The 22,170-nt window shown below is 38.2% G+C and overlaps 1 protein-coding gene across 1 annotated transcript in view; it reads left to right on the top strand.

The window, feature by feature from the left end:
- The window catches only part of LOC150078076 (uncharacterized), a 511,382-nt gene that overhangs the window by 205,013 nt on the left and 284,199 nt on the right, over positions 1–22,170 (top strand). Inside the window, exons 3-4 of the mRNA XM_090384455.1 lie at positions 1,858–1,952; positions 16,335–16,397. Of these exons, the coding sequence (XP_090240581.1) occupies positions 1,858–1,952; positions 16,335–16,397 (158 nt within the window). The remainder of the gene's footprint in view (positions 1–1,857; positions 1,953–16,334; positions 16,398–22,170) is intronic.

Raw genomic sequence — 22,170 nt, 5'->3', positions numbered from 1 at the left:
TTACCCAAGGCATTGAAAGCCTTAAACACCTTAATCAGATATGCTAGCAGGAGCCTAGTTTCCAAACATTGAAATTTGCAGAATTGAGCCTTTCCTGGTAAGAGCCCTAGTGTTTTGTCCCCCCCCCCTCCATCATTAATCTTGTTGCTCTTCTCTGCACCTGTTCTAGTATACTTCACTTTTTTAAATGTTTCTGTTATTTATTTATTATTATTTTTTTAATTTGTAAATGAAATCAAATCCTTCTATGTACCTTTTCTCAACAGTAATCTTTACCTTGTTATGCAGTATTTTCTGTTTCCTTTTAATATACTATGGCTTATGAGCAATTGAAGTTAGTTTTGTTTGGCATTTAACAGACACTAGGTGAGCAAAAGCATATATCTTTCTCGTGTGGTACCTGTGAGACATCAGCAACAAGTGTCTAACCTTGTATTCATGACATTGTCAACATATGTCTAATCTTATCCCTGGTTTCACTGGTTAATATGAACAGCTAAGAAAAACATAGATGCTCATACTGTGTTTGCCAGATGCCATGCAAGCATTTTTGTTTCAAGCTGGGAGATGAGTCACCTTAAATTATAAAAAAATATGATAAAAACTTTTATTATTGTTGGTTTCTCTCATTTTTTTTTTTTTTTTTTTTTTTGTTTGAATTTGTCAATTGAGTTTAGACGATAATAATTCAGAGATAACTGTTTTAAAATCAGTAAAAAAAGTTAAAAATTAAGTTTTATGATTAAAACAAAAAGGGTTATCTCACAGATGCTACACAAGTATCCATGTTAAATTGAGGGTGTGAGTAATAGAAGATTAAATTCAAATGGGTGATAGAGAAATGGTGATGTGTTCTGAATAAGAAATGAGCATTACTTAGTACTGTTTGCTGAGGCAACTCTGTTCACCTAGCTGACTGTTTTTAAATTTCCAATTTAATATATATAATTTGCTCCAGAAAATTACATTATTTCATAAATTTCAGAGAATATCTAAAATATGCTTCAATTTGTATAATGTAACGTGTTTGGATAGATAATAGTTTTACATTTAAAATACTAAAATTTTGTGATCATTATGATTGTAACTGATAAGACAGTTTTTTTTCTCTTTTAATTTGGCATCAGAACATTTTAATTTTTAATAATAATTATCAACTTCTCTTCTTGAAATAGAGTAAAATATTATTATTCAAAAAGATTGGATGGAAAATTGATTCCTCTCTCTCTCTCTCTCTCTCTCTCTCTCTCTCTCTCTCTCTCTCTCTCTCTCTCACATTGAGAAGTATTAGTGAAACGTATATTTTGGGGTTTCCTTCATTAAATTTTAAAGTCATTTGAAGGTTAAGGGAAGATTCACAAGTTTTTATGCAAAGATTCTACTACATTTTCCATAAACAACTTGTATATTCAAATTATTTGGCTTCTTTTAAGATTATATGCATCCATAATTTTAAGAATGAAATTAAATTTAACATTTTCAGAAAATTGTGCCTGTAATTTTATTAATAAAATGTTCTTTCATACCGCTCAAAGTTTAGTAGCCAGAGGACCTCTCTGCCTCCCCTTTTTTTCTATTTAAATTTTTTTTGTAACATTGCATGAGAATTTTAAGATTGGACTCATTTGTTTGTATTAGTTATTTAATGTTATTCTACTTGTTATTTGAAAAATCAGTAGAGTTATAAAATTGTGTAGTAATTGTTATCACATTCTCCATTATTTGATCATTTTCTCCATAATGCTAAATATTTAGCATTATTTTATAATTTTTAAAAAGTAGTTATTATTGAAAATTTAAGACATAACATCGTTGAATTTATCTTATTTGTACATTTTTTCCTTTATTTGTATTTAGTGATATATCTGGAAGAAACTCAATATTTGGAGATAGTATAGATGGACATCATGACGGTTGCTTTGATCATTACCAGAAGAGCCCCAAAAGCACAGGTAAGTGAAGACAATGCTACTTAATCCTTCTGACACACACTCACTCACTCACTCACTCACTCACTCACTCTTTTTTGCCTTTAGCCAGTGGGTAGTTAATTGGTGGTATCTTTTATTGTGGAAGTTGATAGCCTAAATAAATTTAAGGCTGAGCTGGACAGACATTTGGAATGAATGGAGGGGGTGAAATGGGAGGGGTTTTTTTTTGGCAGATGCTGCATATGCTAATGCTAATTGAATAAGCATAATTAACCAGAAAAAATTCCCCTCTGATGTTGTATGGCATGTATCTTATGTATGCAATAAAGAGTTCTATTTTGCTTATAGAACTCTTTATTGCATACATAAGGGACATGCCCTGGGGTTATGATATAGATCATCATAACCCCAGGGACTCACATCTAGTGAGTATCGGCTTGGCACACCCCAGGGTCCTGAGCTGGATATCATCATTTTTCTCCTTCTTGGTGATTTCCTTCTCTCTCTCTCTCTCTCTCTCACACACACACACACAGGGTAACTCGGGAATTTTTTTTTTTGGCTGGTGCGGCATAAGCCTCAGGCTTCCTTGTACCCTGTAGGTAATGATAATAATAATTAGCCATATGGTGCAAGGAAGCTTGAGGCTTATGCTGCACTGGCCAAAAAAAAAATTCCAAAGTTACCCTGAGAGAGTCAGAAGTAGAAAGGAATCACTACAAAAGAGAAGAATGATGATATCCAGCTGAGGACCCTGGGTGTGCCAAACCCATGCTCACCAGATATGAGCCCCTGGGATTAAATATGTAACTCATAGTCATTAAAAAAAAATAATAATAAAAGAGTAAATAAAAGTAGTAGAGATAAGACAAATAAGTATAAAGTGTGAAAGAAAAGAAGGGTAGAAAAAAAAAATAATAATAATACATATATAGAAATAAGTCAATATTACTATATACAATATAAACATGATTATATTATTGTATATTGCACAATCCTGGTGTCATTTTCAAGTGTCAAGCACCAGAATTGCCTAGCAACACAACAGTATAGTGTCCTCTGTTTCTAACATAAAGTACATGCCATGGCAAAATAGAATTACATTAAATATAGTATTGGAAAAAAAATGATATGAAATGTAAAATTAAAGTTATAAGGAAGGGTATATAGACTGCTGGCATGTAAAGAAACTTAAACAAAAACCATCGTTCAGAGTAGACAAAGGCTAATGTCAGAAATGTGTATAAATGTTTGTAAGGAACAGTATAACAGTTTAGCTAACTGAAGGTGAAATTAGGATAGAAATAGACACTCCTGCCCTTGTATTACACTAATATCCTAGAGTGTGGAAAAATGATAGTTTTAGGAAAGTGAACAGTATCCTAATAAAGCAGCTGTTAGGTCACAGGAATTTGTACCTGAAGGGAAGAGAGTCATTGCTGCATTCTACATACAGGCAGGGCCTATCTTTTGAGTATTTGGGCCCTAGGCAAAACATTTTCCAAGGGGCTCCCCTATACCCTACTTTAATAATAATATAAAAAAATATAAAAAATTAACATTATAATCCAAAAATCAGACATTACATAGCATTAGTAGAGGCATTTGATGCAAGAAAGCAAGCTTATGCAGCATCAGCCAAAAAAAAAATAAATAATAAATAAAAAATAACCACTTCCACTTCACCGCTCTGTTCGTTCGAAATACCTGTCCAGCTGAGCCTTAAACTTATTTAGGCTATCAACTTCCACGACAAGGGATGGAAGTCTATTCCACCAACCAACCACCTGCTGGCTAAAGGCAAATTTCCTCACGTCTATCCTACATCTGTCTTTCCTGAATTTGAATTTATGCCCTCTCAGGTGATTATTCTGAGCAAGAAGAAGAATCCCATCAGCATTGAGCATGCTCAAACCATTGAAGGCTTTATACACCTCTATCAGATCACCTCGCTGGTGCCTAGTCTCCAGACACTGTAATTTGCAAAACTTAAGCCTTTCTTCGTAAGAGCACCCCTTTGTTCCATTCACTAATCTTGTTGCCCTTCTCTGTACTCGTTCCAGCATCTCTACATCCTTCTTGAAATGAGGCCTCCAGACCTGTATGCAGTACTCTAGGTGTGGCCTGACCATTACCTTATACAAGGGAATAATCACCTCCTTATCCCTACTAGAAAAATTCCTGCACTGCTCAGAAAACTTCATATCTGCCTGCACCACCACCCCCAGGTCCCTTTCATTCTCTACCACTGTCATTGTAGTACCACAGAGTTGATACGTTGCTCTGGGGTTGCTGTTTCCCATATGTAGTACTTTACATTTGTCAATGTTAAACTTCATTTGCCACCTCTCAGCCCATCTGCTCAACCTTTCCAGATCCTGTTGCAGCAGCATAGTGTCAGTAGTGTCCTTGACAACCCTGCCAACCTTCTTATCGTCTGCAAACTTGGACATTTAAGCTTGATATACCATCATCAATATAATTTATAAATACAGAAAACAATAATGGACCCAATACTGAACCATGAGGGACTCCACTAATAACATTAGTCCACGATGAGCAGTGTCCATTGATTACCACTCTCTGTCTTCTCCCCCTCAACCACCCCTTTATCCATAGCAGCAATTTGCCTCCAATGCCACACTGCTCCAATTTGTGCAGCAGTCTTCCATGTGCAACAGTATCAAAAGCCTTTCTAAGATCCAAGTATATATCAAAGTTATTCCCTGCATCCAGTTCTTTTGTGACTGCATCATAGTATCCAATCAAATTGGTCAGGCAAGACTTCCCTTTAACAAAACCATGCTGTTGCTGAGCTATAACTGAAGTCTTGTCTAGATGATCCTGCAGTGCTTCTTTAACCAGTGCCTCCATTAATTTTCCAGGAACAGAAGTTAAACTAATAGGTCTATAATTACTTGTGTCGCCCTTTGATCCTCCTTTGTGAATTGGGGTCACATTTGCACATCTCCAGTTCATGGGTACTTCCCCTGAATCCAAGGAAGCTCTCATAATTATGGCTAAGGGTTTGCTTACTTCCTTTACTGCCTCCTTTAATATAACTGGATAGATCCCATCCACCCCAGGTGCCTTTCTTGTATTTATCTTCAACAATTTCTCCTCCACTTTACTCTCAGTTATTACAAGATTCTCTAGCTTACTGCCAGAGTTGAATACACCTCTGGCATTCCTCTCGCTGAATAACTCCTCATGTGTGAATGTCGATGCAAAATATTCATTTAGTTTGTTAGCTACCTGAGCAGGATCATCAACAGTTGACCCATCGATATCAAGTGGACCAATCTGATTCATCCCCTTCCTTCTAGAGTTTACATAAGTAAAGAACTCTTTGCTGTTTTTCTTTGCATCCCTTGCCAAAGATTTCTCGTAATCTGCCTTCGCCTGCCTAACCTCCTTTGTAACTTGGTTACAGATCAACTTGTATCTATCATAGGCTTCTGTGTCACGTGTTAATTTGTATGTGTCCCATTCATTTTTCTTCTCTTCCATATGTCTCATTAGTTCATCTGACATCCACTTAGGCCTAAACATTAAACAATATTTCTTAGTTGGTATGTAAAGCCTAGTAGCTTCCAAGATAAGTTCTTTGAATGCTTCCCATTTTGAATTTGCTGTTGGTAACATCATCAGTTTGTCCCACTGTATAGAATTTAAATACTGTCTCAGTCCATCGTAGTCGCCTTTACGAAAGCAATAACCATTCCCTTTACCCCTAATGGTAGTTACCTCTTTGAGTAAATCCCACTTCAGCACACTGTGATCACTGCCACCTAGTGGTTCATTTACCTGCAGATTCTTAATGCATGAAGAATCACTACTGATAATCAAATCAAGAGTATTACTCCCTCTAGTTGCCTCCCGAACATGCTGATGTAGAAAACAATCATTCAATAAATCCACAAAAGCCTTGCTAGTGTGTGAGTGACCAGCCCCCAAATTCCAGTAAATATCTGGGAAATTAAAATCCCCCATTAGAAGACTTACTGATTTACTGGCCCACTCTATTTCCCTGTACAGTTTCTTATTATACTCCTCAGAGTCATTAGGCCTATAGCACACTCCTACTCTCAACTTTGATCTCCCAATGCTTATGTCACACCAAACTGACTCGACACTGCAGTGTCCAGCAATGTCGACTGGCTTCACTTCCTTGGATTTTATGTATTTCTTAACTAATAGCATAATCCCTCTCCCTTCCTATCCTGGCGCCTCCGTAGCCAGGTGGGAAGGAGCAGCAGTGCGTAGCACACGCTTCTTGATTAGACCGGGGTTCGAGCCCGTCACCACCAAATACGGAGGATGCGGAAAGGTCATTCAGGGAATGACCACCGCATATCCCGGAGCAATATGGCCTTAGTTGCTAATGCTCCTAAAAACCAAATAACAACAACAACAACCTTCCTATCCTGTCTATCCTTTCTGTAGACATTGTACTCCCCAAATTCCAGTTCTACATTCCTTATATCTGTGTGACACCACGTCTCTGAAATCCCCACAATATCTGCCTTTGATGTTTTGAACAATACCTCAAATTCATCAAATTTATTTACTAAACTCCTACATTGGTGTACACGTAAGTATACATGCACCTGTTCTTTTTCTTAGCTACCCTAACACAACCCATATGTTTACTTGTACCCCAATGATTCCCAGCAGTCTCTGAAATATCCTGCATCTTATTTTCCAGGCTGTGGCTCATTCCAATAGAAGCAGTGCAAGAATCACTTTCACCTCTGCCAGTGGCTACTGTTAATCTATTAGTCCTTGTATCCCCCCCAGTCTAGCAGTTTTCTGACCCACCTAACACTGCCTCGATAGCATCAGCAAACATTCTTGCACCCTTTCTATTTAAGTGTATCCCATCCCTGTAGAAGCAGTCTCTCCTGTTAAAAAAATAAAAAATTAACGTTATAATCCAAAAATCAGACATTATATAGATGGAAAACAAAAAATCTCAGGAATGTACCTCTCATCTGCTTTATTGGTTAGGCAAAAATGAAATGAACTGATTAAAATAATTACATAGAGAAAGGTGCACCCTCTTAATATATGTCTATATTGATATGAAGCACTAAAACCAACAGCTTGAGGAGTCTTTCACGATCTTCGCCAGTTAGTTAGTTAGTGAGGCCAGAATGAAGTCAATTGATTATTTGTGTAGAACATGGATAGTGAGCTCGGTGGTATCATGTCATACCACTGAGCTCACCACCCATGTTCACTCTTCAACCAACCAACCTTAAATTGATTTGGTAATATTTTTAACAAAACTCTCCTCCAGTTACAAATTGGCTGTCATAGAATCACTTGCAATAGAATTGTCTGAACATAACACACAATATTTAATTCTTAATGCTAAATTACCTTCAGCTTTCTCAACAATTTGGAATTTAAGTAACATCAAACTTCCATATCCAAACAAACTGCAGCATGGGAATTGAAACACGTATAATCTTCTTCATTCCAGCCTCACTACCCAACTGATGATGATTACAACATAACTGGATCTATCCAGTTATATTAAAGGATGCGGCAAAGGAAGTAAGCAAACCCTTAGCCATAATTATGAGAGCATCCTTGGACTTAGGGGAGGTCCCCACGGACTGGAGATGTGAAAATGTGTTCCCAATTCACAAAGGGGGATCGAAGGATGACACGAGTAATTACAGACCAGTTAGTTTAACTTCTGTTCTGAGTAAAATAATGGAGTCACTGGTTAAAGATGCATTGCAGGTTCATCTAGACAAGACTGAAGCAATAATTCAGACACAGCATAGGTTTGTTAAGGGAAAGTCTTGTCTGACAAATTTGATTAGTTATTATGATGTGGTTACAAAGGAACTGGATGCAAAAAATAATTTTGATATCATATACAGTACTTGGATTTTGGGAAAGCTTTTGACACTGTTGCACATGAAAGACTACTGTACAAATTGGAGCAAAATTGTATTAAGGGTAAGTTGCTACAATGGATAAAAGGATGGTTGAGTGGGAGAAGGCAGAAGGTGGTAATCAATGGGTGCTGCTCTTTGTGGATTAATGTTATTAGTGGAGTCCCACAGGGTTGGTGTTGGGTCCACTGTTGTTTTTGTATATTCATCAATGATATTGATGAAGGTATATCAGGCTTAGTATCGAAGTTTGCAGATGATACAAAGGTTGGCAGGGTTGTTAATGACAGTAATGGCAGTGTGTTACTGCAACAGGATCTAGAAAATTTGGGCAGATGGGCTGAGAAGTGGCAACTGAAGTTTAACATTGAAAATGCAAAGTACTGCATATGGGTAGATGTAACCCCAGAGAAACATACCAACTGTGTGATACTACACTTAAGGTGGTAGAAAATTAAAAAACCTGGGAGTAATTGTGCAGTCAGATATGAAGTTTTCTGAGCTTGTTTGTTTGTTTGTTTTAGAGTTTTATGGTGCATTAGCATCTAAGGCTATAATGCGCCAAGTCAAAGTTTTCTGAGCAATGCAGACAGACTGCCAGGGCAGGTCATGGGGTATTGTCAGTGATATACAGGAATTTTGCTAGCAGGGAAAAGGAGGTGATTGTCCCTCTGTATAAGGCAATGGTCAGGCCACACCTTGAGTACTGTGTGCAAGTCTGGAAGCCTCATTTTAGGAAGGATGTAGATTTGCTTGAGTGTGTACAGAGAAAGGCAACAAGATTGTTGAGGGGAATGAAGGAATCCTCTTACCAGGAGAGGCTTAAGTTCTGAAAATTGCAGCAGCTGGAGACTAGGCACCTGTGAGGTGATCTGATTCAGGTATATAAGGCCTTGAATGGGTTGAGCATGCTGAATTCTGTTGAGATTCTTCCACTTCTTCAGATTACGAACCTAAGGGGGCATAAATTGAAATTGAGGAAGGACAGATGTAGAATAGATGTGCAGAAATTTGCCTTTAGCCAGCAGGTGGTTAATTGCTGGAACAAACTTCCATCTGTCGTTGTGGAAGTTGATAGGTTAAATAAATTTAAGGAGGAACTGGACAAACATTTAGAGGGGATTGTTTTGTAATTTTGTTTTTGCTGATGCGGCATAAGCTCATACACTTACTTTTTTTGCATCACATGCCACTACTACTACTACTATAAAAGCGTCCATCAGGCTCTTGGTTTTGGTGCTTCATATCATTATGGACATACACTGAATGGACAGAAATCATGAGATACCTACTTAGTAATGGGTAGGCCCACCATTCGTCCAGATAAGGGCAGTCACACGCCGAGGCATTGAGTCCACTAGTTCATGAAAGCATTCCACAGGTATTTCCACCCATGCTTGCTGCACCACTGTCCATAAGTCCATTGCATTCACAATTGCTTTCCACAGCATCACAAAGATGCTCCACAGATTCACCAGACATGAGACATCAGACCAAACCTTGAGTACTGCATACAGGTCTGGAGATCTCATTTTAGGAAGGATGTAGAGCTGCTGGAACAAGTACATAAAAGGGCAATGAGATTGGTGAGGAGAACAAAGGGTGCTCTTACCAAAGAGGCTTAAGTTTAGTCTCCAGCATCTGGAGACTAGGCACCTGCAAGGTGATCTGATTAAGATATATAAGACTTTAAATGGTTTGATAAAGCTCAATGGTGATTTCATAAATTCAAATTGAATTCAAAATGATGACCCAAAATGGATCAATAGTGAGGGTGAATCAATGCGATAATCTCTTCCTTATCCCTGCTGGTTATTCCTTGAATTTATTCAAACTACTCATCTCTACAACACCAGATTGGAGTTTGGTTCAACGATCGGCCACCTGCTGGTTTTTAATCAGTGGGTTGTCAGTGCTTGCACATCTGCCCTACAACTATCCTTTCTGAATTTGAATTTATGCTCCCTATTTCACAGAGCATGAGATAATAGTTAAATCCAACTTCCTGCAGGTAACCAGACTGACTACTCGAGGGTGCCCACATGGTTCTCCTAGGGCCCCTTGTCTGGAATATGGTTCTCCACAGCTGGCTCACGAAACCCTTGGATGATTGTAAAATAGTGGCTTTCACAGATGATCTCACTATCGTTGTTCCTGGAAAATCCTGCTTTGACCTAGTGTAAAGCAAACTGTATCCTGTCTGATCTCAACTCCTGGACGGTGTTCAACAAACTACGAATCAATCCGAATAAAACAAAAATTATGTTCTCGAAATCCAAGCTAGATCTCAGCTGCCCACCACAAATTAAAATCTCTGGAAAGCAACTCTCAATCGTAACACAAACGAAAGGCCTGGGGGTGATTATTGATCATAAGCTTGAGCTTCCACCAACATCTTATGTACTTTTTAGCATTAGCATTAGTAGAGGCATTTGATGCAAGAAAGCAAGCTTATGCAGCATCAGCCAAAAAAAAAAAAAAAAAAAATCCACTTCCACTTCACCCCTCTGTTCGTTCAAAATACCTGTCCAGCTGAGCCTTAAACTTATTTAGGCTATCAACCTCCACCACAAGGGATGGAAGTCTGTTCCACCAACCAACCACCCGCTGGCTAAAGGCAAATTTCCGCACGTCTATCCTACATCTGTCTTTCCTCAATTTGAATTTATGCCCTCTCAGGTGATTTTTCTGAGCTAGAGGAAGAATCCCATCAGCATTGAGCATGCTTAAACCATTCAAGGCTTTATACACCTCTATCAGATCACCTCGCTGGTGCCTAGTCTCCAGACACTGTAATTTGCAAAACTTAAGCCTTTCTTCGTAAGAGCACCCCTTTGTTCCATTCACTAATCTTGCTGCCCTTCTCTGTACTCGTTCCAGCAGCTCTACATCCTTCTTGAAATGAGGCCTCCAGACCTGTATACAGTACTCTAGGTGTGGCCTGACCATCGCCTTATACAATGGAATAATCACCTCCTTATCCCTTCTGGAAAAATTCCTGTATATCATTGACAATACTCCATGAGCTACTCTTGCAGCCCGTCTGCACTGCTCAGAGAACTTCATATCTGCCTGCACAACCACCCCCAAGTCCCTTTCATTCTCTACCACTGTCAGTGTAGTACCACAGAGTTGATATGTTGCTCTGGGGTTGCTGTTTCCCATGTGTAGTACTTTACATTTGTCAATGTTAAACTTCATTTGCCACCTCTCAGCCCATCTGCTCAACCTTTCCAGATCCTGTTGCAGCAGCATAGTGTCAGTAGTGTCCTTGACAACCCTGCCAACCTTTGTATCGTCTGCAAACTTGGACATTAAGCCCGATATACCATCATCAATATCATTTATAAATACAGAAAACAATAATGGACCCAACACTGAGCCCTGAGGGACTCCACTAATAACCTCAGTCCACGATGAGCAGTGTCCATTGATTACCACTCTCTGTCTTCTCCCCCTCAACCACCCCTTTATCCATAGCAGCAATTTGCCTCCAATGTCACACTGCTCCAATTTGTGTAGCAGTCTTCCATGTGCAACAGTATCAAAAGCCTTTCTAAGATCCAAGTATATAATATCAAAGTTATTCCCTGCATCCAGTTCTTTTGTGACTGCATCATAGTATCCAATCAAGTTGGTCAGGCAAGACCTCCCCTTAACAAAACCATGCTGTGTCTGGGCTATAACTGAAGTCTTGTCTAAATGATCCTGCAGTGCTTCTTTAACCAGTGCCTCCATTAATTTTCCTGGAACAGAAGTTAAGCTCACAGGTCTATAATTACTTGTGTCAGCCTTTGATCCTCCTTTGTGAATTGGGGTCACATTTGCACATTTCCAGTCTATGGGTACCTCCCCTGAGTCCAAGGAAGCTCTCATAATTATGGCTAATGGTTTGCTTACTTCCTTTGCTGCCTCCTTTAATATAACTGGATAGATCCCATCCACCCCGGGTGCCTTTCTTGTGTTTATCTTCAACAGTTTCTCCTCCACTTTACTCCCAGTTATTTCAAGATTCTGTAGCTTACTGCTAGAGTTGAATACACCTCTGGCATTCCCCTCGCTGAATAACTCCTCATTTGTGAATGTCGATGCAAAATATTCATTTAGTTTGTTAGCTACCTGAGCAGGATCATCAACACTTGACCCATCAATATCAAGTGGACCAATCTGATTCATCCCCTTCCTTCTAGAGTTTACATAAGTAAAGAACTCTTTGCTGTTTTTCTTTGCATCCCTTGCCAAGGATTTCTCGTAATCTGCCTTCGCCTGCCTAACCTCCTTTGTAACTTGGTTGCATATCAACTTGTATCTATCATAGGCTTCTGTGTCATGTGTTGATTTGTACGTATCCCATGCATTTTTCTTCTCTGCCATATGCCTCATTAGTTCATCTGACATCCATTTTGGCCTAAACCTTGAACAATATTTCTTAGTTGGTATGTAAAGCCTAGTAGCTTCCAAGATAAGTTCTTTGAATGCTTCCCATTTTGAATTTGCTGTTGGTAACATCATCAGTTGGTCCCACTGTATAGAATTTAAATACTGTCTCAGTCCATCGTAGTCGCCTTTACGGAAGCAATAACCCTTCCCTTTACCCCTAATGGTAGTTACCTCTTTGAGTAAATCCCACTTCAGCACACTGTGATCACTGCCACCTAGTGGTTCATTTATCTGCAGATTCTTAATGCATGAAGAATCACTGTTGATAATCAAATCAAGAGTATTACTCCCTCTAGTTGCCTCCCGAACATGCTGATGTAGAAAACAATCATCCAATAAATCCACAAAAGTCCTGCTAGTGTGTGAGTAACCAGCCCCCAAATTCCAGTCAATATCTGGGAAATTAAAATCTCCCATTATAAGACACTCTGATTTACTGGCTCACTCTATTTCCCTGTACAGTTCCTTATTATACTCATCAGAGTCATTAGGCCTATAGCACACTCCTACTCTCAATTTTGATCTCCCAATGTTTATGTCACACCAAACTGACTCCACACTGCACTGTCCAGCGATGTCGACTGGCTTCACTTCCTTGGTTTTTATGTGTTTCTTAACTAATAGCATAACCCCTCCTCCCTTCCTATCCTGTCTATCCTTTCTGTAGACGTTGTACTCCCCAAATTGCAGTTCTGCATCCCTTATATCTGTGTGACACCACGTCTCTGATATCCCAACAATATCTGCCTTCGATGTTTTGAGCAATACCTCAAATTCATCAAATTCTTAGCTACCCTAACACAACCCATGTGTTTACTTGTACCGCAACGGCTCCCAGCAGTCTCTGAAATACCATGCATCTTGTTTTTCAGACAGTAGGTACTTAGGGACCAAGGCTAAAAGATTCTCGGCAGCTTCATTAGAATTTCCAGATGTGACTGGAGGCTCTCAAATAAAACTTTGCCCTTACACTACAGAGCGGTCTTTTTGCCTATTGTGACATTCATTCTCTCTCTCTCTCTCTCTCTCTCTCTCTCTCTCTCTCTCTCTCTCTCTCTCTCTCTCGGTGATTCAGAATTTTTTTTGCATAAGCCCGAGGCTTCCTTGCACTATACAGCTAATAATGATATTAGTAAATTAATAAGAGGAGTTTACCTCAATATAGTACGTGGAACACTTCCGTATGATACCCTCCAGAAATTAAAACGGAAAAAACGAAAAAATCGACAACTTACCGGTACATTAAAGTAAAATATAAATAATTAAAGTAAATTATAAATAATTAAATAATCAATTTAACACAATTCAAAATCAATTCAAAACAATTAAAATTCAAATTAACGCAATTAAAAGAATCTAACGAAAATATTCAAAACGATTTTCCTTCCTGAAGCTGACAATGCTTTTCGACCGACTGTCGTGATCACAGGAATGAAAATTATCGAATCAGGCTAAACCTGCAACTTAAATAGTGATTATGTGTCTTCGCGCATGCGCGTAAAGGTCCACGCATCGGAGATCAAATATGGCCGCCGAACATTAACAGAATTCTCGTGTAATTTAATTTCAACGGTTTTTGCAATTAATAGTCGCGTATAATTACGTTGAACGTTAAGTATTTTGGCCTCGTTAAATAAAAAAGTATGTTTTTCGTTAATGGCATGAAAGGCTAATTCTGACGCTGCTGAACGAGAAGCACGAACAGAGGCTTCGTGTTGATTTACACGGATATTAAGAGAAAACCGCGTGGAACCCTGATAAGACGAGTCGCAATCACCGCAAGAAATGTTGTATACTAGATCATTAATTTGTGTTGCGAACGCCGAAAGAACCGAGCGATTGTTCAGTATAGTGTGTAACTTCCGTATAGGCCTAGCTATAATTTTAAATTCGGTATCTTTAAAGAATCTGTTAAGCTGTTTGTGCCACTGTTCAACATATGGGACAGAAATAAAGTATTTTTTGATATTACTATTGTTGATTGGTGCAGTATTTTGTATCCTATCCTTAGCTTGTACCCTAATTCGATTTATAGTGTTAATGGGATAACCCCTGTTCAAGAATCTGCTAGTTAATATTTGTATTTCTGAGTCTAAAGCAGAATCCGTCGTTGAATATTTATAGGCATTTAGAAATTGATTAAAGATAATCGATCTTTTGTAGGTGAACGGGTGGTAGCTATTATTGAGTATTACAGCTCTGATTCATACTATCTAACAGCTAATAATGATATGCGGCTGGAGTGTGGTTTCATAGAGTGAAGCTAGTCAAAATGAAAGACAAACTTAACTCCATCCAGCGAAGCACACTTTTGTCTACTCATAGAATTTGCCAGACAGTGTTCACAGCTGCCATTCAAGTGATTGCTGGAACACTACCTCTGGATTTGTATGTCATCTGTCGAGGTCTAAACTTCAGGATCAAGAAGAAAATTCCAACTAAAATACTTGAAACTGAACTGGATCTAAACAACAACCCCAAAGCTGAAAGACTCAGGTGCTACAATGAACTAATAAACATTTGGTAGACTAGATACTTCTGTAACAGATGCCATCACTAGAAAATTCCTTCCGAGGTCTTGTTTACTGCAATGAAAACTGCTAAGTCCTGGCTGTCGATGACCTTGGAATTTTCCTTCTTGGTCACTCAACATGGCTCCCTCAATGAGAAGCTTTTTCAGCTAGGACTTCAACAGATAGCTGTTTCTGCGGAGAAAAGGAGAACTGGAAGCATTACCGTCTCGAATGTCCACTGTACGAAGACATAAGAACTCTTACACAGGCAGTACCAAACATCACTGAGCATCAACCGGACCTCCTACTCTGAACGCCAGAAAATCTCTCAGCACTGCAGACTAATGCTGCACAGGTCTTCGAGTGTAGAAGGCAAACCCATGCCAGAGCAAGACATGTTAGAAATACTCATGCAGTGAACTGAAAGTCCGCAGTGAAAAACGTTTTTCTTCTTCTTCTTCTTCTTCTTCTTCTTCTTCTTCTTCTTCTTATTATTATTATTATTATTATTTATATTTTAAAAAAAGTTTTTTTTTTTTCTTTTAAAATGCACCAAATTAATTTTATTTTATTTATTTTTTATTTTATTTTATAATTTATTTTATGTTTTTCTGCTTAATCTGCCATTTAGATATGGCCTTATTGGAATTTGTCTATTTATTTTTATTAATTACTCTCTCTCTTTTTTTTTTAATCAGTACCACAAGTTTTTTTTTGTTATTATTATCTATCTATTGTATTATTTTTTTCTTATTTTATTATTTTTCTTTTTATTTATTTATTTTTTTAAATTTATTTAAGATTTTTTTTTTTATTATTTATTTATTTTTTTATTATTTATTTATTCTTTTTATTTTTATTTATTTATTTATTATTATTTTTTTTTTTCATAACCTGCACCACATTTGGTTTTCCTTGTTTTTTTCCTCCCTTTCCCCCCTCTGGAATGGCCCCCCAGAGAATCCTGGCCCACCTTCCCGTGGTGTGGATGAATATCCAGGTGACTGATGCTTCTGCGTAGCCAAGGGGCCAGAACACACGCACACAATACACACAAACCTACATCACTCACATATCTGTCCCATTTGTTGTGATACTGTTCTTCACAGAGAAATGAGGCAGAGTTGAACAGACGTTCTAGGTGCCGCCCATTACATATACACATGTCCACATGTCATGTGTGTAGTATGAGCAAGAAGAAAGAGGATTCTATCAGCATTGAGTTTATTCAATGCCTTGAAAACCTCAAGAGCTTGCAGGTGCCTGGTCTCCTAGCACTGCAGTTTGCCTGACTGAACCTTTCCTGGTAAGAATACCCTTTTGTCCTTCTCGCTAATCTTGTTGCTGTTCTCTGAACCCATTCAAATAGATCCACATCCTTCGTAAAATGAGGCCTTTAGCCCTATATGCAGTAGTGTTTTGGTTTTGTTGTGTCATTTCCTATGTTTGGAATGTTCTAAAATTATTTTTATGTTTTGCTTTGTAAAAACAGAGTTATTTTCCTTAAGGAAATAAGAACTATTAATTTATCTTTCTAGAAAATATGAACATGTCTGTTACTTTGAAGAAGGAAGGAAGAAAGTTTGCTGAGAAATCAGGAGGTGATTTACCACTGTTATGTTTTGCTCCTCTGCTTTTTTTTTTTGTAAAAAAAATATAAATAATTTTGATTAATGAATATGAAGACTTTCAAGTTGGAAACAGTTTATTAATGAATTCATAATTTTACAGCACATTTAATAACTAATGACCATAAGAATGTCTGAAATTAGGTTATTACAAACTATAATATAAATTACATATGAAAGGGAACTAATAATTTCTAATAATATAGCATTGCTATCTCTCATTGAAAGTTTGAGATAATTTGATCATAGTTAACAAGATTACAGAAATAAATTTTATCTTGATGCATTTTTACAAATTACAAATGAGTTAAGAGATACCAAATATTATCTCTGAATTGAAGAGAAAACTGATTAAAAATGTTATTACGAAATAGCAGTTTTTCCTCTGGTTTGTACTATTTAAATATATATATATATATGTGAATCTCAAGCTGTGAATGGAAAAATTCAGTTATTTCCATATTGTTTGAAGTTGTGTAAGTCTATCTATTCTCTTGAGATTGTCACATTCTTATTTTGAATCTCTAAGACAATTTTTGTCTTTTCCACAAAAAAATTGGTTTGCTCTGTGATTCTCTATACTGGTTAAATAGGAAAGAAAAATCATACATTCCTGAACTAGTCAAATCTTGTACATTATATTTTAAAATGTACAACAGGGTTCACATCTAACTCATAATCATGCAAAATCTGCATAGAACACAAAATCCTAGAACAAGTACCTGATTTTAAATACCTTGGGCCCACTTAGCATATATGGAAGAAAAAGACACTCTCCTTGATATCAAATTACAACAGAGCACTAGGGACCTTAAATCAAGTTTTTAGACCTCGCTTATACAAAAATAAGAATTTTCAAAACACTAGCCAGGCCATTGCTTATAGATGGAAGCAAGGCTTTGATCATTTATAAGGATGAAAGAAGAATAACAGCTGCAGCGATGCAATTTATGAGAACTGCTAGCTATACCAGACTTACCACAAAATAAATAATCAGAATATAATGGAAGAACTAAAGGAAAACTAATAATGTAATAATGAGACATCTTCACATGCTGTTGGGATGGCACGAGATTGTAACAGGCACGAATCTCCATAAAAGTCCCCTTCCTTCCCATTTGGAGATGTAGTCAGCTGGTTTCAGGAGGGCAGTATAGTTTCCCATCCTGAAATTTGTGTTTTCCTTGCGTATACATGCAAATCAGCCTAAATAATATAGTTTACTATCATAGTGCCTGATAGTCATAAGGAAGAAGAAGACATTTAATTAATCTTTCTATATGTAAACTTACAAGTTTATACAATGATATAGAATTCCAAAAATCGAATTTTTTTTTTTTTTTTTTTTTCTGATTTGTAAAAAAGTTCCAGTGATTCGCAAAGATTTTTACTATAATTTTTATGAAATGTTATTAGAATGTGGACCCTTAAGTTTCCTGATGACAATTTTTTAGGTTGTAAGACAGGCTGTTTCCATTACATTATCATTGTGCTTGCTAAATTATATTATATATGATATAGTTTATATATAATATAAAAGATAACCTGAAACTTCACAATACACCCACTGCATTATATAAAATATGTATGACAGTGACTCATTATCTTTTTAAGCAACCAGGATGCACACCTGCCTTTTTCATTGTTTAAGATAGTTGTCTAGGCAACCAAAACAATGAGGCCTCAGTACACTATGATAGTAAACTATATTATTTAGGCTGATTTGCATGTATATGCAAGAAAACACAAATTTCCAGATGGGAAATTTGTGTTTTCTGCTGAAACCAGCTGACTACATCTCCAAATGGGAAGGAAGAGGATTTTTATGGAGAATTCCTTCAGTCTCTGATGGAAATTAAAGCCTCTCTGCCACTCTTTGGAAAAGATGTGGAGGAAAGAAACAATGTAGAGAAAATGCAAGAGAAGCTGCATTTTCTTGTAACCAGAAATATAAGGAAATTTACTGAAAAGCTGAAATAAAAGCAGAAAATGTAATGATATAGTGAAAAAAATACAAGTATTTATTTCACAGTGGCACCTTGGTTAACCTTATATTGTTTTTCTATTATAATATTGATTATATTATTCAATATATTAACTATTATATTATTCAATTTATAATAATATGCACATTGATTGCTGCATTCATTTCCTTAGTAGCCCAGATTTTTTATTAATTCCTTAAAATTTGTAAATCAACTAGCATTTTTTTAATATTGTATTAATTTGCATTTTAATCTTAATTAGTAAATCAGTCATGTGAATTGAAATAGATTATTATAATCTCATTCCTCATTTTGAGCATTCCGGCACTTTTTTGTTTGGCCATTACCATTAATCCTACGTAGCATACTGAATAACATCGTTTGTTCCAGTGATCATATTATTTTTATTGAATAGTATTTATGTTTTGTTAATTTGTGAATGTATTTAAAAATGTGACTTTTAGAAATGTTTTTATAATAAATTTATCTATTATAATAGCTAAAATTATTAAAAAAAGACATTCTAGGCACATCCTAAATATATTCAAAGCACTTAAAATTGTTTTGAATAGAGTTAAATTTTTTTTTCATATTGAGCACCACTGTTTAATGCAAGTATATTTCAATTATATATGGAAAGGAAGGCAAAGTTGATGAGGAGGCATAGATTGAATGTATGCAGCAAAAATCAATTAAGAGGTTTGAGAGTGGAATATTATTATTATTATTAGCCATATGGTGTAAGGAAGCCTGAGGCTTATACTGCACCAGCCAAAAACAATTCCCGAGTTACCCTGAGAGAGAGAGAGAGAGAGAGAAAAAAAGAAAGGAATCGCCAAGAAAGAGAAGAATGATGATATCCAGCTCAGGACCCTGGGTTTGTCAAGCCCATACTCACCAGATGTGAGCTCCTGGGGTTAGATTTAATAATGCAAGTATAAGATTAAAGAGGCCTGTGCGCTCTGGATTCATTATTACTAAATTACAGTTGCTCAGAGCAAAACGGATACAAAAATATAGATTGTGACAGGTTTATATTAGATTAGATACATACAAATAAAAGCTTTCGGTTGTCTAGTTAACCTTCTTCAGTTGAAATGAAATGACAGTTAGAATGGAGGCGTGTACTGCCAATCTTGTACGTGAAGTGCATGGCTAATTGTTTGATGTTGAAGCCTGTGGCTGTGATGTATGTGGCCAGCATTTGTCAGTGGACAGGATCGTTGCTTCAGTGATAGGGTGGACAACCACTGTTCCTGTTCACTGAGGTATTGGAGCATTTGATGTTTAACGACTCCAACCAGGCGCGGCGCAGATAATGGTGGGACTTATCCACAATCACGACATCGCCGTGTGGGTCAATGTCGTGGTGGGTTGCCCAAATGTGTTCGGAATAGCTGAGTGCTCCACATCCGCTAAGCGGATTGCTCTTTTGTGTTCGGGAAGGCATTTTTCGAGCCGTCTCCCAGTTTCCCCGATGTAGCAGCTAGTGCAGTCGCGGCAAGAGATGCGGTAGTCCAATCCGCTCTGTAGTAGGGTGGGGACAGGTGTTTTTACCGTAGAGATGAGGGATCGTAATTTTCTGCCTGGGAGTTGTACGCACTTTATCCCATGTGATTTTAAGATTCTACAGACCTGTTGTTGATAGGTTTGGTTAGTATGGGATAAAGGTGCTCATGGCTGAGTCATCGCCTTGGATGTTTCTGTTGGTCGCTATGTGGTCGCGTGTCTGTAGGTCACACCTGTCAAGGATATTGATGGGATAGCCACACTTTGTAAGATCTGCCTTGACTTTAGCGATTTCGGTGCGCCTCTCATTTACAGAGCTAGAGTGTGTCCAGGCACGAGTTAGTAAGGTTCATGCAGTGGCAATAAGATGGCTACGTGCATGTGCTGACCGGAAGTTGGTAAATTGGCCATAGGTTTACGATGGATTGTTGTCTTCAAGCACGTGTCCTCGCGCTGGACAAGGGTGTCTAAGTATGGTATGGTGTTGTTCGACTCTAGCTCGATTGTGAATTTTATAAAAGGTGACAGAGAGTTGAGGTGGTCTAAGATTCAGTCACCTGAATTTCTGGGGATAACTACAAACACATCATCCACATAGCGACACCAAAAGGCAATGGGATCTGGTACGTTTGTAAATGCACGACCCTCTAATTCCTCCATCGTGATGTTTGCCGTGACCGAACTAACCGGGGAACCCATGGCTGTGCCGTGTACTTGCTGGTAAATGGAGTTGTTAAACATGATTGCACCGCCTGTTAAGCACAGTCTGAGGGCAGTGGAGATATCGTCTGGTGTTAGTTTGGTTCTGCTGCGAAGGGTTTCATCACATATCCATCTCACAAGATCAAGTTATGGCATCGTTTGATATCGTTTCACTTTTTACCTCCATCCCAGTAGAACTTGCCATCACATGTGCAAAACAACTCGTAGATAGTGATGAAACCCTTGGCAGCAGAACCAAACTAACACCAGACAATATCTCCACCACCCTCAAACTGTGCTTAACAGGCGGTGCAATCATGTTTAACGACTCCATTTACCAGTAAGTACACGGCGCAGCCATGGGTTTCCCGGTTAGTTCGGTCACGGCAAACATCGCAATGGAGGAATTAGAGGGTTGTGCATTTACAAACGTACCAGATCCCATTGCCTTTTGGTGTCGCTATGTGGACGATGTGTTCGTAGTTATCCCCAGAAATTCAGGTGACCGAATCTTAGACCACCTCAACTCTCTGTCACCTTTCATAAAATTCACGATCGAGCTAGAGTCGCACAACACCATATCATACTTAGACACCCTTGTCCTGCGCGAGGGCATGTGCTTGAAGACAACAGTCCATCGTAAACCTATGTGTGCTGGCCAATTTACCAACTTCCGGTCAGCACACGCACGTAGCCATCTTATTGCCACTGCACGAACCTTACTAACTCACGCCTGGACACACTCTAGCTCTGTAAATGACAGGCGCACCGAAATCACTAAAGTCAAGGCAGATCTTACGAGGTGTGGCTATCCCATCAATACCCTTGACAGATGTGACCTACAGACACGCGGCCGCGTAGCGACCAACAGAAACATCCAAGGTGATGACTCAGCCACGAGCGCCTTTATCCCATACTACCCAAACCTATCACAACAGGTCTGTAGAATCTTAAAATCACATGGGATAAAATGCGTACAACTCCCAGGCAGAAAATTATGATCCCTCATCTCTTAGGTAAAAACACCTGTCCCCACCCTACTACAGAGCAGATTGGTCTACCGCATCTCTTGCAGTGACTGCACTAACTGCTACATTGGGGAAACTGGGAGAGGGCTGAAAAAAACGCCTTTCCGAACACAAAAGAGCAATCTGCTTAGCGGATGTGGAGCACTCAGCTATTGCCAAACACGTTTGGGCAACCCACCACGACATTGACCCACACTGCACACTGCATTGTCGTGATTGTGGATAAGTCCCGCCATTATCTGCGGCGCGTCTGGTTGGAGTCGTTTAACATCAAATGCTCCAATACCTCAATGAACGCCGACTGGGCTAGCCGGGTGGGTAAAGCCTGGCAACCCAAAAAGGTCGCGGGTTCGAATCCCGCCTTGGGCTTGGATCAGAGTACTGCAAAAAACCTTGGGAGGTGCATTATGGCCACAGAAGCCAATGCGCCAACCACTACCAAAAAAAAAAAAAAAAACCCCTCAGTGACTAGGAACAGTGGTTGTCAAGTCCACCCTATCATCGAAACAACGATCCTGTCCA

Source organism: Mastigoproctus giganteus, chromosome 11 (genome assembly GCF_048544385.1).
Source record: "Mastigoproctus giganteus isolate SK-2022 chromosome 11, ASM4854438v1, whole genome shotgun sequence".
Classification (NCBI taxonomy): domain Eukaryota; kingdom Metazoa; phylum Arthropoda; class Arachnida; order Uropygi; family Thelyphonidae; genus Mastigoproctus; species Mastigoproctus giganteus.
The sequence above is the reverse complement of the archived record's forward strand: the minus strand, read 5'-3'. Positions and strand labels throughout refer to the sequence as shown.